Source organism: Harmonia axyridis, chromosome 6, assembly GCF_914767665.1.
Source record: "Harmonia axyridis chromosome 6, icHarAxyr1.1, whole genome shotgun sequence".
Taxonomy (NCBI): domain Eukaryota; kingdom Metazoa; phylum Arthropoda; class Insecta; order Coleoptera; family Coccinellidae; genus Harmonia; species Harmonia axyridis.
Window position 1 is genome coordinate 6,417,342 of NC_059506.1, and position 20,303 is coordinate 6,437,644.

Sequence of the window (20,303 nt, forward strand, 5' to 3'; positions counted from 1 at the left end):
AAGTTTTTCAAAGATTCTGTAATGGTCGATTATTGTATTCTAGCCGTGAAGAAGTCTGACTACGTAGTTAGTCAAACGGTTCTTCTCAGACGCTAACAATCCGATAATAGAAACAACCAAAACAATTATCTAAGAAATACGTTAACCATTACTGAATTGAAATATTATTTTTATTCAGCATGGATACATATTACATATAAATAAGGTTTATTAATTATTACTCAATGATATATTAACCTCAACTTTATTTATTTATTATTTCATTCAAATGGATATTTCTTCAGCATTATTAATATAAGTTATGCGTAAATAAATGAAGTGTAATAATAAATGATGATTATTGTTGGGATTTCAAATAAATTATTCATTTCCATGAAACTAATATTTGTTTGTCCATATATCCAATAAATGATTTATTTACTATAATGCATTTTCGATAACATCAAATAAACACTTCTCTCAGTGTAAAATCATATCATATGGGGTTCTTTAACGCTTGGAGGTTAGCATTTGATTGAATTCACGATTGAGGAGGTCTTCGATCGTAAGATATCGGTTTTCAGGTTCGTGTGTAACGTATTTCAAATTATTCTCATCAAATCAAAACGACCTTTAGATGCTCACATCTTAGACCAGGTTCACAATGAACTGAGAACATAATATGTCAAAGATTGGTAAAGGATTGATGATGTTGAAGGAGAATCGTTGAGGAGATCAAGGCTTACCTCGGGCTTTGACGCCTCTTGCTGTAATTCAAATTCTAGATTCAATGCATTGATTTTTTTTTTTTCAGATGCCGGAGAGTATATTTTACCCCGCAAACTATATAGTTATGGCGGAGGCCGAACCTGATCTTTCTACCTTCGAGAACAAGACTGGCCTTGCGGAGGATATGAAGTTTTTGGCCTCAATGCCTGAACTTTGTGATGTGACGTTTCTGGTTGGTGACACTAGAGAACCAGTTTGTGCTGTTAAAGCAGTGCTTGCTGCCAGGTCTAGGGTATTCCACAAAATGCTTTATCAGGTAATTCACGTTTTTACTTTTTATTAAAAACCAATACTATTGAGGACTAATCTAACATGTGCAATAACAAATATAAACTGTACATGGTGCTTCATTGGAAAACGGAAATACCTCACAGGCGCATAGGTGGCACCAAGGCGGTTCTGGAGATACCCCATTTATTGGGTCTTACTGTCTTCGTAGCCGAGATACAGGGTGTTTTATGAATTTTGCCCGTTTCTTTCTGAGGCCACATCAAACGAACCACCCGGTATATTTTCTTCATATTTGGCAAATATGTTCCTAATTGAGAGCCCAAACGTATCATGCAATAACCGCCTTGAAAATCCAGGTCCGGGTCAACAGAAAATTATGAATCATTTGAATTTTCATTGAATCCCGTCAATATTTCACAAAACTTGACTGGGATAGAGGAAATATCGTCTAATACTCGTTACAGAATGCAATTCCAACACTCATGCGTTCCAAAACTCGCTCCTTCGTCGCTCGTTTTTGAATTTCGCATTCGTGTTGGAATAGGAGCCCATTCTGCAACTTGTTTTAGAATATACTATTGGATTTAGTGAAATGATTTGCGACATTATTCGCAATTTCTCCTAATTGTGTTGGTGTTAAATCGATTTCGTCAGACATAATTCACGAATTTAATGCATAATTATAAATTATTTCAAAATTCAAAACATACTATTCAAATTGAAATTCCATAATCTGTCAATATTCGTAACAGTCACACTAAGATGTCTAAAAACATGGTGAATGCACTCGTCAAATTTTGAATGAAAATATTAGTTTTAGTTCGTGGCGACGCCGCAATGTCATACTTGTCATTTCGATCTTTTTTCTGTTGTTTGATTGGATACATTAATAAAAACCCGATACTGACCAATCAAAAGCGACGTGTTACCGAGTATGATCGTGCAAAGTCGTGAAACAAAACACGAAACGTTTGCTGGAATGAATTCAAATATTTGTAATAGAGAGGGTTTATTGGTATTTCAATTAGAAGAATTACTTCCATAGATCATAACTATAATGAAAGATATACATATAGGTACATAATGGCACCAAACTCGTAAATTTTAAATAACAAGAATCTTAATTTGTTGATAGCGCTACCTACAGTTGACATAACGAAGCTTAACTAATATTCTCAAAATTGGCAAAACAAAAGCTAATCAGTTCATACACCTGGTTTTTAGACATCTTAAGTCACACCAACTGCCAAGATACAATACAAATGTCACTAGGATGTATGATCTGAATTTTTCATCAAATTTCGACAATATTTCACATAGTCCATTCTGCAACTTGTTTTAGAATATACTATTATTGTCCTGTCCTGAAAAATACACAAACAGGTAAAAGTAAAACAACAAAGATGCCAAAAATAAAAAAAAAATTCTATAAAAATCAATAAAATACAATAACATATAAGAAGAATTTGAAAAAATTACGTTGTAGATATAAATAATTCATAAATAAATAAAAGTATTTATTAATCTATATATAGGGAAGTATGTTCTTTAGCAATCTATAAAGATGGCTGAGGTATGTTTTATGTATGTGAATTCTGCGGATTAGAGTGTGGTTACGACAAAAGAATATTATGTCCACTACGGACTCAAAAATTTTCGTGCAAGATAAATTTTCACATAATTATTTGTAATGTATCGTCTCGAGTAAGATGTTTAAAAACCTGGTGCATGTATGGACTGATTAGATTTTGTTTTGCCAATTTTGAGAATATTAGTTGAGCTTCGGATTGGCTAGGATCGGGTTTTGATTATTGTATCCTGTCAAAATCGAAGGAAAAAAGATCGAAATGAAAAGTATGACACTGCGGTGCCGCCACGAAATAAAACTAATATTTTCAATTTGGTCGAATGTCATTCCATTCAAAAATTGACGGGTGCATACACCATGTTTTTAGACATCTTAGTCTCGAGCTTCAGTGTGACATTCAGTCCATAGCGATAATTTAATCATCAATCCTCCAAGAATATCTCTTATACGTATAAACGGATTTTATCTTCTCACCGATAATTTGAACTTTCAGGCCCCAAGTCCTCAACGTAAAAAAGAACCACAACCCCGTGAGAATAAATTGAGACTTTTTCTAAAAAGATCATCTGAGCCTCTGCTCAATTTGCAGAATGCGTCTCAACAGGTAAGATTGATTTTTCTTTAATTTCAGAATGGACACGTAGTGGTACTGATACATTTTTTTTGATCATACAATACACATTTTGTGATGAAATTCCGATAAATTCCCAGCAAATAATCAGTGATGTTGAAAGGGTTACACCCAGAAAGAATTCTTCAACTTGATTTTTGGAGATACGATTCAAAGTTGAAAAGAGAAGGAAGTGAAATTCACAGGACATCAATAATTCGCGTTCTATGGTTGGTTTCTCAGCAAATTGGCAGCACTGATTCAACACCAGTTCTTGGTGCAAACTCTTGTAAATCTTTATGGGAAATTTTGAATTTTTGTAGGTCCCGTTCAAGGTTATCCGGGTCAGTTTTTGGTTTCACGCTCTATACAGATTGAGAAGACCGTCGTAAATAATATCATGAGGGCATTCAATTTTTCCGAGAAAAATTGAAAAAACAGGTTGCTAAGTAATATTTTGAATGCTTTTCCTTAAAAATTATTACTTTGCATTGTGTTTTTTCGATTTTTTTCACATGAAGAATTAAATGCCCGAATGGTACAGACAAAACTATTTCATGAGACCATAAATACTTGTTTTCAAAGTTATTGTAATCTTGCATGACAATAGCTATTGTATAACTGTTGATGTTAGGAACTGCGACAATAATAGCTGCAACAGCAACATCTTCGCTTCCTCAGTTGTTGCTTCTGCTGCAATGAAAAGAAGAGCAACTGCATCTTCCACAGTTGTTGCTACTGCAGCAATAAAAATAGGAGCAACAGAACAGCAACAACTATAGCAGCTGTTGCTGGTGCTGCTTTTTTCTAAATATTCTCGGCAATCTTCTCCCTCGGTAAAGTGTGAAACCAAAAGATGATCCGGAAAACCTTGAACAGGATTTGAAAAAAAAAATTGAAAATGTACAAAATTCGGTAAAATCGATCTCAGATTATTTCATAAGGATTTACGTGAGTTTGTACCAGAAACTATTGTTGAATCAGTGCAGCTAATTAACTCTGCTCCAGTAGTTGGGATATCCTTGTTGCTTGTTACAATCACTCGGGATACTGGATGATGTAAATCCTAAAACATAACCTATATTTTAAATTCGATCTCAATTTTTCGAAAACTGAAAAAGCTATAAAAACGTGTGGGTCTTAGGATTTTCTAAAAAAAATTTAAGTTCTTTCTGATAATATGTAATTTCCTCACAAATATGTAATTTCCAGAATCTAAATATTTCGAGTTTTATTAATTTGGTTTTGATCAAATTTGGTATAGTTATCTGGGTTGAGACATGAAATATTCCATCGGAATTTCATCTCCTTTGAATAGGTTTACGCGTTGACCATTATAGTCAAGTTAATTTGTGCTCACAATGGAATGTTTTGGGATAGTTTTGATTGCTTCGATTATTTTATTTATGTGTTTTGGGATGCTGAATCCAAATCTGAGGTGTGCCACTAAAATTCCGTGACGAAACGTTGCAAAAAAATTTCATTTCTTTGAAGTTTTTTGCAGATATCAGGTGTGTGAATAAGTCTTTCCCGTTTTTTGTAAGAGATGGCGCCACCAATACTGTGCGAGTATTTAATGGTTACATATGTCATAATCAAAGCTTATTCATCTGTCAACAATTCCACACTAACACATTAGTTGAAATTTTTTCGCATCATAAATTTTTGAAATCGTGAAAATGTCGAAATTTGAGCCGAGTCGACGTCATTTGCGGGAAGTTTCACTTTATTGGTTCAATTTGAAGAAATCTGCTGCCGAGGCACATCGGTTGCTTCAGGAAGCTTATGGAGAAGGTTGTGTCGATGATTCAAGTGTTCGCGGATGGTTTCGACGCTTCAAAAGTGGCGATTTCGACGTGGAAGACAAGGAGCGTTCCGGGCGGCCGCAAATCTTTGAAGATCAAGAATTGGCGACTTTGCTTGATGAAGATTCGTGTCAAACGCAAGAAGAACTTGCTGAAGCATTGGGAGTTGACCGAACAACCATTTCCAAGCGTTTGAAAGCCATGGGAATGATCCAAAAGCAAGGAAATTGGGTGCCGTACGAACTGAAGCTGAGAGACGTCGAACGGCGTTTTTTCACTTGCGAACATAGCTGCTTCAGCGACATAAAAGAAAGGGTTTTCTGCATCGTATCGTGACTGGCGATGAAAAGTGGATCCGTTACGATAATCCGAAGCGAAGAAAATCATGGGGACTACCCGGCCATGCATCATCATCGACGGCCAAGCCAAATATTCATGGCGCCAAGCTCATGCTCTGTATATGGTGGGACCAGCTAGGTGTGGTTTACTATGAGCTTCTGAAACCGAATGAAAGGATCACAGGCGAGGTCTATCGACGACAATTGATGCGTTTGAGCCGCGCACTGCGAGAAAAACGGCCACAATACTCCGACAAAGTTATTTTGCAACATGACAATGCTCGCCCACATGTTGCACAGCCGGTGAAAACATACTTAGAAACGCTCAAATGGGAAGTCCTACCCCACCCGCCGTATAGTCCAGACATTGCTCCGTCTGATTACCATCTCTTCAGATCGATGACGCATGGCCTGGCTGACCAGCACTTCCATTCCTACGAGGAAGCCAAAAAATGGGTGGATGACTGGATAGAGGCCAAACCGGTCGAATTTTTTCGCAACGGGATTCGTATGTTGCCAGAAAGATAATTCGGAAAATAACAATTTTTTTGGATGATCTTTTCTTATCCAAAAATTTGAATTTGAGTAGATACTCTATTGTATGAATACTTGAACGGTATCATTTCCTTAATATATTCATTGAAACAATATAAAGAAATAAACTAAATTTTAATATGATTGTGATTTTGAAAATGCTTCTTTCTAAACTACTGAACTAAACTAATGATGGATTTATAGTTTAAACCCATCTGGATTGTATTGGAAGAAGATATTATTGAGTTGAAGTTGAAATCAGTCAATTTTCAACTATCGTTTGAGCCAGAACGTTTTATCGGACAAAAAACCTTAATGAATGAAATTTGTAATTTTATTTACTTTTGTATGGAATTCGCGAAAAATTGATATTTTCTGAGTTATAGGCAAGAAACGCCGAGGAATAATATCCTCCAAAAATTAGCAGGATCTTTATAAGGCGCTGATGCCAGCACTCTTCGTTCGGCAGCCTTGGCCTTGGTTTTTTCTGCTGCTGAATACTGTTGTTCTGTTTGGTTCAAAAGTGCTCATGTTCATAAAATTGATGCACAGCTTAACGCTTCTATGAGAATTATTAGTGGAACTATTAGATCTAGACCTTTACTTACATTGGTTACCGGTGCTATCACATATAGTTCCACCTCATATTCGCAGACAGGTTGCACTCAAGAAATCTTGGGATAAATTTCATTTCTACCCGAACTTATTTCCAATTGTATCCTACCTCCCAGATTCTAGAACTGCTAGATTAAAGTCACGCAAACCTTAATGGATTAATACCTTCCTTCAATCTAATGAAAGCGACAAAGAAATTTGTCTTCAACAAAAGTCATATCGTTGATCCTTCAGAAAAAGTTCTAGGTTTCAATCTTCCTAGGAAAATTTGATGTCTTTTGCGCCTTAGGACTGGTCATGGTCGTTGTAATAGTACACTCTTCAAATGACATTCTGGGTGTGGTTTAGAAGAAACCATTGACCACTTGGTAAATAATTGTCCAATTTATAAATTTCATGGTGGTTTCCAAGCTATCAGTTTCAGATTCTTTTTCAGAATGAGTCGCTAACTTCAAATCAATATAATGGAAACTAATATTTAGTACTCCTTTCTGGTTCTCTTTTTTGTTTTGTTTGAGGATCCAATTATAAAGTCGTCAACATGGGCGCCCGCGGGGGGGGGAGGGGTGGGCCGTGGCCCCCCCTGAGATTTTGATCGCCTCATGTTTCAGCACAACACCCTCACTATAACCTTCTCAAACCAAAGGGCAAGGAAAACGAAAAGTAATGGATTCACAACAATTTTCTTGTTTTCAATGACAATCATGGACGCCTTATCGTTTTTCAATAATTTTCATTTTGCCCCCCCTGAGAAAAATTTCTGCGGGCACCCATGGTCGTCAACCGTTGGTGAAGAGAGAGGATGGAGAAAATTTTGTTTTGGTTGAAGAGTAAGTCCTTCAATATAAATATGTCAGTTTATTCTGTAAACGTTCACACAAACCAGTCACTACACCGATACGGGGAGACAGAGTTTTTGCTGAGGTTTTAATCTGTTCTTTTGTATCATACGTTTAAATGTATGATGCCCCGTTTACTTTTCCTCTGCTAATACTGAAATTACATCTACACATGCTTTGTTATTTGAAGTTGATAATTTTTATATTGATCTATCTCAAAAGAATATATACAGGGTGTTTCAAGTTCGAGGGCCTATTAGACTTTTCTGGAGAAGGGGGCCGATTTGAAATCTGAAAATTCGGAATATGGCATTGTTCATGATGCCTTATTCAGCTAAAATATTTTCGAAGTTCCGGCACTTCCGGTTATACAAGAATTAAAAAAAAGTTTTTCAAAAAAAAATTTTTTTTCATTTTATGTCTTAGATATTATCAAGATTTCCATTTTCAATTACTCTTTCCTTAAATTATTGCGTTAGTCCTTATAGTTTTCAAAATATTAAGGAAAAACCGAAAAAAAGAGAGAATGTCCTTAGTCACAATTACGTGAATTATTTTTACTGTGAATATCCTATGCCTATACTCAATTCACTTTCTCAAACTAGAATGATGTTGGAATATCGTGCATATCTCGAATTTGAGAAATATATTCACAGAGTGTTTCAAATATTGTGCCAAAAATTGTGAACAAAATTTGATCATAACTTCCGATTTTCAAATTAGAACCCTATTTTTTTGTTATTTCGTTGGATTCTACGGTGAAAAATAAGGGTAGTGTCCAAACATAATTATGCTCTAAAATTCAATAATTCAAGAGTTATTCGAGATTTTATGAATTTATGTTGTACGTAGGGTCAATTTCATTCGATCTGTTTCCAGGCAGACTAGCAATAATACTCTATGATCATAGAAATATAAATAAATATCTAATTACTTTACATGTAATAGGTGTTTTCATTATCAAAGCTACACTAATTTGATTTCACGAATTGATTTTCCGATATTCGAATGACAAAATTCTGGATATTTTTTTCTCTAATTATGTGGTAAATCAGTTCATTCCGGCACATATTGCGGAACAAAATAGACTGGAACGGATTTTTTTTTTGCTGAATAGGGCATCATGAACAATGTCATATTCCGAATTTTCAGATTTAAAATCGGCCCCATTCTCCAGAAACGTCTAATAGGCCGTCGAACTTGAAACACCCTGTATATATAACGTCCAAAAAATTAATTTGTTCAACATTTTTTTTGCATTTTTTCAATGTCCGTCACGAATTTTTGGTGTCACGGTGGTGATTCAGCACCCCAAAAAACATATAATATCGAAGAAATCAAAACAACCCTAAAAAATGGGTTTTTGTAGAGACAGATAAAATAAGTCAATTTTCAACTATCTTTTCAGCCAGAACGGTTGATCGGACAAAAAAAAAGAAATTTGTAATGAATTTTATATACTTTACTTTCGCATGAAAGGTCATCCACGAAAAATTGATATTTTCCTAGTTTTATGCAAAAAAACGCCAAAAAATGAAATTTTTCATGTTCCGTCACGAAATTTTGGTGGAAAATTTCGGATTCGGGTTCAGCACCCCAAAAAATATATATTATCGAAGAAATTAAAACTACCCCATAATTTTCCTGTGAAAAACATATGTTGACTGGAAAATCAGTAAATCTTAGCTTTTCGGAAGAATATATCATAGTATTGTCTATAGGATCAAAAATTACTTATTTTGAAGAAATGATTTTTAGGAGCAGAGGATTAGGAACCATAGTGTCACACCCACTAGTATAGTTCCTTTTTGGGGCTTGAAGTTAAATCCCTTGCAAATTTCGTCGTTTGACATTTGGTGTGAGACTATCACATAACCAACAAATCATGTTGAAATATTCATTTCCTCTGGGTTTGACACTACTGTCCCCTAAAGAATTAGAAGACAAAAAAAGTTATCATACTCTCTTCTGAATTCTGACACTTTCAAAAATTCAAGGATTTTTAGGAACTATTCAGCACCTCCTCTTCTTTCAACGAAGCCAAATTTGGTTAACTTCGATATGAAACAAAGTTTCATATGTATCTGTAATGGGTGTAAAGAAATATAGTTAATTTTTCCTTACAAGCCAATTCGTGCGAGAAAATTTACTATAAATAATTACCTGTTATAAACGTGATTTCAGTCAGTAGATTACTTTAATACAAAGTACCTACATATTGACCAATTATATTCCCCTTTAGAGATCAGGGTTCACCCAGCAGTTGACTCCAATACAAGAGGTAATTAACACTGCGATAAACATCAATTCTTCTTGTGTATCTACTGCTTGTTAAGATTTTTCTCAAAAAATCACTATTAAGAATGAAATTTCTAATGGAAATATTTTAACTCGAATGAGTAAATGATAAAAATTTAGATGGTATAAAAAATATTTCCAAATTTCACATCATCCAAATCGGGCATTCAACAAATTTCCAGGCTACCTTCTTACTTTGTGAAGAACAGAATACAAGAAGGTTCTGGGAATCTGTTCAATGCATCTCTCATTCTTTTACATCTATCTGTATGGAGTTTTATTATTACATTCATGGTAGAAGGTTTGATTATACGTTAAGAACATTTTTACCCTGCATGCTTTTCATATATTATACTCTGCTGCACCTTTTTAGGAATATACAGGATGGTCCAGATTTTAGTTCAATAACTGTGGCATCGGATAGAACATACTATTTTCATGAAAAAAAGTTCATATTAACATATATATCCTAACAAGCTTCGTTTTCGAGATCCAGTTTTTTACTTATAATTCTTGTATTATTATATTCTAGTTTTGATTTTTAGGTATTGAAGTCTTTATAATACTATGTTTCGAATAAAGTAAGCGTTAACACTTTCAGTGGATTTTCAATAGGAGAGGGATCATCGCACCCCTATATCTACGACATTGCATAATTTTGGCAAGAGACATTCACCTAATTCGAAACATAAGGTACATTAAAACAATTAATGTTATAATATTAGAGTTATTTGTTGAAACTAATTTATCCCATTAACTTATATAATCAGAATATTAGAGTTGTAAGTGAAAAACTGATTTTTTTTAACTTCAACGCCCTGTATCTCAAAAACGAAGCTTGTTAGAAATTAGAATATATGTTTATATGAACTTCTCCATGAAAAAAAGGTGTTCTATCCGACGTTTAAGTTATTGAACTAAAATCTGGACCACCCTTCATATGGAAAGCTTTGAATATTCTTCAACAAACATCATTTTTCTTCATTTTAATCACAAAACATTTGCTATCTTCAGAGTGTTTCTTATAAATATATGCTATAATATCAATAACAACTAGAAACTATTACGTCAAGATTAATAAAATTGGTCAATGAATCACAATAATATGTTATTCGTCCAAACATATTTCAACGCCTTTTCCGGAATCATACAAATTAATTGAATTTTTTCAACATTATTGTTGAGCACTCTTTTTCTGTAGTGATCATTTTTTTTTACAATTTCTGTAATTTTCAAATTTTGAGATAGAAATGGTCTCAAATAATATAAAGTTTGATACTGATGACAGCTGATTCGATCGAGATGAAAACATGACATTCACAATTTTGAGCGTTATCCAAAAGTTCATCTTTTAATTTCGTAGCTAGAAAATTTAAGAAGATTATAAAAAAATTCAGTACTTAATATTCCCGTGATCACACAACCGATGTAGTTGAGATTCTAGGTTTTGATATTAACTAACAATTTCAAGCTTCATGTGTATAGCGGCATCAGGACCATACAAAAGAATATCGTAAAAAACTTAATATGTGCCTACAGTTTCGATCCAGTTGAAATTTTTATTGTAATTTAGAATAACAATTTGAAGCTTCTTGCAAATCTTCGTTTTATAGCATCATCACTATATACAGTGTGAGTCTTTGAATCGTACATATATTTCCTGAAGTCAAAAAAAGCATTTTTTTCCTTTACTATTTTTTCTGATTCCATTTTTTCTCACTTAGTATAGCAGGCATTTTGGAGTTGATCGGATTTCGATGGAATTTTGTTGTATTTTTTCAACCGGAAAAATGGTAAGGGAAAAAAGTGTTTCCTTTGAACTCAGGAATTTTCGGTTGAAATATATGTACAAGGCAAAGACTTACGCAGTATAATTCAAGCATAATATCGAAACTTAGGATAATAGGAAACTTTTGAGCGCTCGCCATTCATAGTCCAATTGCACCCTTGGAGGCAGACCTCTGAACTGTATATAGGTAGATGTGGGTTTTCAAAAGATGCAATTAGCGAATGAATGAACTACCACTGAGTAGCTTCTGAGTTCACATCAAAGCTTTCCTCGTTGCTTTTTCGATATTCTTCTTGAATTTTTTATGCTTCTGATTACGCTACTATCAGCACCAAATTTCGCAGAGGCTTCTTCTTCAATTGCCATCTCCGAGACAAAGGTTGGCAATCATCATTGCTATCTTTACTTTAGACGCTGCTGCTTAAAAAAGTTGGTTAGATTAGAAGTGAATCCGAATCACTCCTTCAGGTTACATTGAATATATGTATTCGATGTTACTCTGAAGACTTCCAGTTGAAACAATGTTAGCACCAGGCTCTTTTCAAGGAGTTATTTTAGTATACAGGGTGGCCACTTAGTTAGGTGGAGTTAGAAGGTCGGTCAAATGGAGAAAAAGTTGCATGCATAGAAGCATTATCAAGCAGTTCAAACAAATCGAGATTATCAGGGACGGTTATTGAGATATCATGAGAAAAGTAATTTATGTCATTTTGATTTTTCTTTTTTTCCCACCTTAATTCAAATATCATCAAAAAATGTTACAAATTTTATGACATTTTTCGAAATAACTTTTAACGCTGAATTCAACGATATGTCATACAATATCATTCAAAGTAGATTTTCAGGTGATTTGGACCCTTATCCAATTTTTTTTGGGTCGGATCTGTATTACCTTTAGTTTAATTAACAACATGCAATATGCAATACATTTCGCTAAGAAAATCAACTTACCCATCTTGAACTGAATGGAACATATTAGAATCAAAGCAAGAAACCAGTAATGATTATTTAAATATTTCAATTCATAATAATTAAACGAAATGTTATATAGAAATTCTAATAAGAAAGAATAATTTATTTTTGTGTTATGTAATATTAATCGATGGTCGAGAAGTGAGGTTAGGATATTCTAATGTTCGAAAAGTTGTTGAAGAGTTGTGTAGTTGTGTAGTTGAGATTATTTAGTTGAGAATAAAACCTTTTATTTTATTAGTCTTTATTATATTATTGAGTTGAGAAAAATATATAAAGCTAACAAATCAGAAGTGGGATATATCGAAAAATATCTGCGTGAGAAAACCGATTGTGAAACTGTGAAGAAGATACATTGAGAAAACTGAAGAACATGGCATCTCAGAATGAAGAACACGTTGTGGTAAGAGAAGAGGATTTTGAAAATTTCCAAAGAAACTTTAATGAAGAACGATCAACAAACGAAAATATGAATGATGATCAACCCCAGTCATCCAAACCAGATTTAATGAGTGCTATTATGACTTTGATTAATCAGAATACCATGTTGATGAACACGATGATGCAACAGCAGAATTTGAATAGAAGTACTCCACAAAATTACCATGTCATGCCTGATCTGAGTAAAACTATCGAGAATTTCAACGGTGAAGATGGACCTCATCAAGCACAGGTGTGGATAACCAAATTAGAGACGACTGCAACACTTCATAAATGGCCTGAAGAATTCATATTTGAGACAGCCAGAAGTCATCTTATTGGAGCAGCTAAGTATTGGTATGAAGGTAGGGTCGAATCTATTAGAAATTGGACTGAATTCAGTAGAAGTTTCAAAAAGACATTTTTATTCATCAAGTCTAAAACAGAAAAATGGAACGAAATGCAAAAACGAGTACAGCTACATAGAGAAAGTATTAATGTTTATTTTCATGAGAAAGTTTCTTTATGTAAACAATTGAATTTAGATTTTGACGAAATTAAAGAGCAAGTCATTATAGGATTGTTATCGAAAGAGTTGAGCCAATTTTTGATGAGCCAAAATCATGTAGATGAAGATGAATTATTAGGTGATATCATCAATTACAATCGTATAGTTAGTGCTAGAATAGAAAAAGCTAGAGAGAAAAGACCAAAATTCGAATTTAAAGAGAAAACCCAAAATGATGTAGTAACAAAACCAAAGGTTGAAACGGAAAGCAAACCAAGAATGAAATCGAAGGAAGTAAAATGTTATAATTGTTCAGAAATGGGACACTTTTCTTATAATTGTACAAAACCCAAAAGAGAAATCAAATGTTTAAGATGCAATGAAGTAGGTCATACACCAAAATATTGTAAAAAACCCAGGAATTTTGAGAAACCAGAAATTAAAATTTTAGGTTCTGTGAGTCCTTGCAACAAATACATAAAGAAAGTTAAAATTAGTAACGAAGAGTATATGTCAATGATAGATTGTGGTAGTTCAGACTGTACCATTAAAGCTACAGCTGCCATAAAAGGAAAATTTAGAATAATGATTCAAGATTGTGAATTAAAAGGATTTGGCAATGAGACACAAAGTATTGTTAAATCATGTGGAATAATAGTAGAGTCAGTAGAGATTGATGGAGTAAAAGCAGATAATGTATTGTTCAGGATAGTACCAGATGATGTACAGCCTATAGATGTAATAATAGGTAGAAATTTCACCGAATTGAGCCATATCATTTATTATAAGATTGATGACAAATTTAATTTTGCATATAAAGATCATCTCCAGGATATATTTATCAACCAGGAGCAAAATCAGACTAAAGAAATTAAAATTGCAGAAAATACCAGATTTCCTCAGAGAAGTATTAATTTCATTAATGCACATATGGAGAACGAGGACTACATTCTACCTATCATGAACAAGAGTGATGTTGAAGAGAAGGTTGGTAATGAGAAAGAATTCGAGAAGATCATGAACATCGAGACTGTAGAACCTGTAGAGACTAGGAACAACGAAGAAGTGACTATGGACGAAATTGTAGTAGGATCGGAGGTGACGCATGAGCAGAAAACTGAGCTGTGGAATATTTTAAATCGGCATAGAGATGTGATAGCTAAGAACATACATGAAATCGGAAAAACGGACCTGATCGAAATGGATATTGAAGAAAAACCAGAAAGTAGACCTGTTATGTGCAAACCATATAAGACAACTCAAGAAGAACGAGAGAAAATCAGAGAAATTGTTGGAGAATGGAAGGAAGCTGGCATTGTAACTGAAACGAATTCCCCATATGCTTCACCAGTACTATTAGTCAAGAAGAAAACAGGTGAGCACAGACTAGTTGTAGATTATAGAAGATTGAACTGTCAGACAGAAAGAATTAATTTTCCTATACCAAATTTTGATGAGATTTCTGAAGTTTTAGTAGGAGCCAAGCTGTTTGTAACACTAGATCTTGCCCATGGATATTTACAGATACCTCTAGCAGAAAAAGCCCAGCACAAAACAGCATTCATTACCCCAGATGAAACCGGTCAGTTTACCAGAGCTATGTTTGGTTTGATGAACGCTCCATTTTATTTTGCCAAACTTATGCATTCAATATTTGGACCTTATCAGAACAAATTAGTAATATTTTATTTGGATGATATCTTAATTCCTGCAGATAATTGGACAGAACTGATGGACAGATTAGAATTAGTGTTGAAACTGTTGAAAGGAGCAAAATTAACTTTAAAATTACCGAAATGTGAATTTGGAAAGAATGAGATTAATTATCTAGGGTTTGTTATATCTTCCAGAGGATTACAGCCAGGACCAAGAAAGCTGGAAGCAATTTTTAATTACCCCAGACCTTGTAATAACCACGAAATTAAAAGATTTTTAGGACTTGTTGGATTTTTTAGGAGATTCATTCCAAAATTTGCCTTGATAGTCGAACCATTGAGCAGATTATTGAAGAAGGAAAGCAGATTTCATTGGAACGAGGAACAGGAGAAAAGTTTTACAGAGGTAAAATCAATTCTAATGAAAGAACCAAAGCAGAAAATGGTGAAGTTGAAAGCTACATTTTGAAGAATAAGATACTATACAAGATTGCGAAGAAACACGATGAAGAAAATCACTTATATGTTGTACCAGCGACAATGAGAAAATCAATATTAATCAAGTATCACGACTTAGATGGACATGGAGGATTAGACAGAACTTTAGAAAAGATACAGAGATACTATTATTTCCCAGGAATGAGAAAGTATGTATCAAATCATTTGAGAATGTGTCTAGAATGTATTTTAGCCAAACATAAAGTAGGAAAACAGGAAGGTTACTTGAATCCAATACCCCCCGGGAAGAGACCATTTGAAGTGGTACATTGTGACTATTTGGGACCCTTTGTGACCAGCAGTAAAGGAAACAAATATATTTTAGTTATAATCGATAACTTGACAAAATATGTACAATTGGAGATTGCTAAAAACGTTAATACAACAACTACGATAACAAGACTTGGAAAGTTCATTGATAAGTTCGGTGCACCAATTAGACTGATAACGGATAGAGGAACTTGCTTTACATCCAAGAAATTTGAAGAATTTTGTAACAATCATGGCATAAGACACACCTTGAACTCCAGCAGGCACCCACAAGCGAACGGTATGGTAGAACGAGTTAATAATTCTTTAATTCCTATGTTACAGATGAATGTTGAAGACAATGAAGGTAGAGATTGGGACCAAGTGGTTAAGAAAATCGAGAAACAGATGAATACTTCAGTTAATAAGACCACAAATAAAACTCCCTTTGAAGCATTATATGGATACTTACCTAGATTCAATGATGGACTTATGAGAACATTGACAGAAGAAAATGAACATTATAGACCACCGCAAGAAATCCAAGAAGAAATTCAAGAGAAGATTAGGAATGAACAAAACAAGACCAAAGGCAGATACGACAAACATAGACATGCAGGTATAAAATACCAAGTTGGAGATATTGTTTATATGAAAGCAAATCGAGCCAGTACAGGAGAATCTACGAAATTACAAAGAAGATTCAAAGGACCTCTAGTGATTACCCAAGTATTACCATCAGATACCTATAGAGTGACAAACTTAGAAGACAAACAAGACCAGTCGAGAACTACAGCACATGTGAGTCAGCTTAAATTATGGAAAAACTACGACTGCGATGAAGATGTATGCTACGATGAAGAAGACGTAGAGAGCGAACAAGAACCAAGGAAGAAGAAAGAAGACCCAGAAGAGAACAAGAAAGTAAACCAAGATGAAGACCAAGAACCAAATGATGACGTACACAGAGGACGAGAAGTTAGAAGAAGAAGACCACCGAAATATTTGCAAGATTATTCTATTCAATAAATTTTTTATTAACGTCAGGATAGGCCGAGTGTTATATAGAAATTCTAATAAGAAAGAATAATTTATTTTTGTGTTATGTAATATTAATCGATGGTCGAGAAGTGAGGTTAGGATATTCTAATGTTCGAAAAGTTGTTGAAGAGTTGTGTAGTTGTGTAGTTGAGATTATTTAGTTGAGAATAAAACCTTTTATTTTATTAGTCTTTATTATATTATTGAGTTGAGAAAAATATATAAAGCTAACAGAAAGTATCTTTTGATGAAAGAAAAATCAAATGATTATTCGAAAGTAAATGAAAATTAATGAAGTAAGTGTTCGAAATGTCCACCATTTTGTGAAATGCACTTTACTGTTCTGGAACCCATACTTCTTATACATTTGCTTGTTTGGTCTCCTTGAGTACCTTCCAAAACATTCTCAATCTTCTCGCGAGGTATCACTATTGTTGTATTTGTCATTTGTTCCGTTGAAACAAATTACAGAATTGAACTTTATTTTGAGATCATTACGATATAATTTTTGCAAGGCTTGGTATTCAAATTTAAAATTATTGTAGTCGCGTATTGACTATTTTATACACAGCAGTTTTTAAAAAATTCCATTCACTGATCACAGTTCTCGATTGTTTTCTGGGTTCAATTGAATTTGGGTCAGAACATTGATATCGTTGATAGACTTATTTTTTCTTACATACACACCAGTACATTTCGATGAGGATTAAAATCACCTGAAAATCAACTTTGAATGACATTGTATGATATATCGTTGAATTCAGCGTTAAGAGTTATTTCGAAAAGTGTCCTACAATATACAGGTAAGTATTGAAAAAAATGAGGTTGAGGGTGGCCCAGAGAGTACGAAACGTTGGATACGAAATCTGATTACGTCAAATTAAGGATTATTTACTGTCGAATGAAAAAATTCCTGTAACATTTTTTGATAATATTTGAATTAAGGTGGGAAAAAAAGAAATTTCAAAATGACAGAATTTACTTTTCTAATGATATCTCAATAACCGTCCCTTATAATCTCGATTTGTTTGAACTGCTTGACATTGCTTCTATGCATCTTTTTCTTCATTTGACCGACCTTCTAACTCTTATGGTTTTGAAGTTACCCATACAATCTCATTAAAAAAGTGGCCACTCTGTATATTATGAAATGGGTCACCCTGTATACTCCACAGCAAACCTCAACTATCTCATCAGAACTATCACATTCTATGGAACCGGTTTTTCCATAAAACTATCCAAAACAGCCCAAGTTTTATTAATTTTCTATTTCTATTTCAATTTGTCTGCTTACAATATTTCAAATACCAATACATTATAGGTATATGATACTCTACTGCTTTAATATTGAAGAAAACCTTTGGGAGCTAGATGATGACAAGAAATTTCGGATTTTTTCCTTTTTGAGTCACATTAAACTCGATCTTTTTTCCTAACAGTCATTACATATTTCTAATCGAGAAGAACACCATAGTTTTGTTGAAACATACTGTAGAGAAGGAATGGAATCTTTGGTTTTTCTTGTTGAGTAATTTATCATATTATATCTTCCTATTTATTGTTGTGTAATGGCTAAATTGCAATATAGAAAACATAAGTCATTCGATAGATTTATATTCAAAGCTGAAATGGCTCTCTTGGAATTGTAGGAAATTGTATGTATATATAATATAAAAACTCTTACTATTTTTTCAACTTCTCTCAACACTTCATTTCCTCCACCACTAAGTTGTTCATAGTTTAGTAATAGTTTGATTGAATTGAAATGCACCTGTACAATTTGAGATGACGAGCAAGAAGAGAGAATATCAATTTTTCTCTAGTTAAAATATTCTTGCAGCCTACAAGCCAGCAACATCAAACACTCATTATAGAAGAATTTGAACCAGATGTGTTCCGTCAGCTAATAGAATATATACATACTGGCTGTGTTACTCTTCAACCTAGAACTTTACTAGGTAAGTTGAGAAGATAACTATAAGTAGTATAGTTTTATAGATATGTAAGTTCTTCAAGGTAACCTACTCAATATACAATATACAGGATGTCCCGTAAAGACCACGTCAAACCGAGGGAAAATATAGATCAAAGGATAACCCACCTGCTATGACAAAATTCCCATTATAAAAGTCTTACCGTCTTCGAGATATATTTTTTTTTTGAAAATAATGATTTTTTGCCCCTTTCAATAGTTTTTTCCTTACGGTTGGTACAATTCTACATCTTTTTGGTTAATTTTTTCAGTGAAACATTGCTGTAGAATGATTTTAACGTTTACGTTAAAAACATCCTCCGAACATTCTAAAGGGGGGCTATGGGAAATATTTTTATTGGAAATTTTGGTATTGGATTATTTTGTTCATGAAGTTTAGCCCATCGTAGTGGAAAAAAAATGTACCGAGCTACTGCTGCACATTACACCAATAAATTGTCTATTTTATAGTGATTTCAAAGAGGTATCACACAAGTCATTTGTTATTCAAAGAAAAAAGATATGGCTGTTTTTATCCAAATGGGTACGTTTCTGACAAAATCAAGTTTGTCAATTCTGTTAAGAAATCTTCGATATTGCATTACTTAGTGAACAATGGCAATTTTTTACGTGCGAAAATATTACTCGCATAATTATTCACCTCAACGAAATTCAATTTTGCCGGCAAATTTTGCGAAAACATCATGCAGATCCAGATTTTTTTAATAAGATCATTAGGAGCGACGAGTCTTCCCCTACCAAGGATGGGTACATGAATCTCCACAATTTGCATGGCTGGAATATCATAAATCCACACTAGGTGAGAGAATATAGATCACAATATCGATTCAAGATCAATTTATGGACTGGAATATTTAATGGTGCAATTTTGGGCCCGATCGAACTGCCGCTATCACTGAACGCAAACAATTATTTGGAATTTTCAACCAACCAGCTGCCCATTTTATTGGAAGATGTGCCACTGGAGCTGCGACGTAGTCTGTGGTTTCAACATGATGGATGCCCAACACTTTACGGACTCGAAGTTTCCGCTCATTTAAAAAGAACTTATCCCCACCGGTGGATTGGAAGAGAAGGTGAAATTTTGTGGCCTCCCCGTTCACCTGACCTGAATCCTATGGACTTTTATTATTGGGGCTGCCTTAAAGACAAAGTATACTCAACACCCATGTGTGATGAAGCCGAATTGAGAGAACGCATTCGCAATTCGGCTTCATCACGTATGGGTGTTGCGTATACTTTGTCTTTTAGACAGCCCTAATATTAAAAGTCCAGAGAATTTAGGTCTTCATGTACCCATCCTTGGTACAGGGAGACTCTTCGCTCCAAATGATCTTATTGAAAAAATCTGGATCTGCATGATGTGTTCACAAAATTTGCCGGCAAAATTGAATTTCGTTGAGGTGAATAATTATGCGAGTAATATTTTCGCACGTAAACCATTGCCATTGTTCACTAAGTAATGCAATATCGAAGATTTCTTAACAGAATTGACAAACTTGATTTTGTCAGAAACGTACCCATTTGGATAAAAACCGCCATATCTTTTTTC

The 20,303-nt window shown here is 34.0% G+C and overlaps 2 protein-coding genes across 6 annotated transcripts in view; both read left to right on the forward strand.

Moving 5' to 3' along the window:
* Positions 1–20,303, forward strand: part of LOC123682683 (serine-enriched protein) — a 61,521-nt gene that overhangs the window by 30,391 nt on the left and 10,827 nt on the right. For all 5 annotated transcript variants that reach the window (XM_045621444.1, XM_045621446.1, XM_045621442.1 and 2 more), the window contains exons 2-4: positions 794–1,024; positions 3,081–3,191; positions 18,599–18,716. In XM_045621444.1, coding sequence (XP_045477400.1) covers positions 794–1,024; positions 3,081–3,191; positions 18,599–18,716 — 460 coding nt within the window. The remainder of the gene's footprint in view (positions 1–793; positions 1,025–3,080; positions 3,192–18,598; positions 18,717–20,303) is intronic.
* LOC123682689 lies at positions 12,582–16,868 on the forward strand. Its single transcript, XM_045621454.1, has 2 exons — positions 12,582–12,767; positions 15,978–16,868. The coding sequence occupies exon 2, from the start codon at positions 16,021–16,023 to the stop codon at positions 16,744–16,746; it is 726 nt and encodes a 241-aa protein (XP_045477410.1). The 5' UTR covers positions 12,582–12,767; positions 15,978–16,020; the 3' UTR covers positions 16,747–16,868.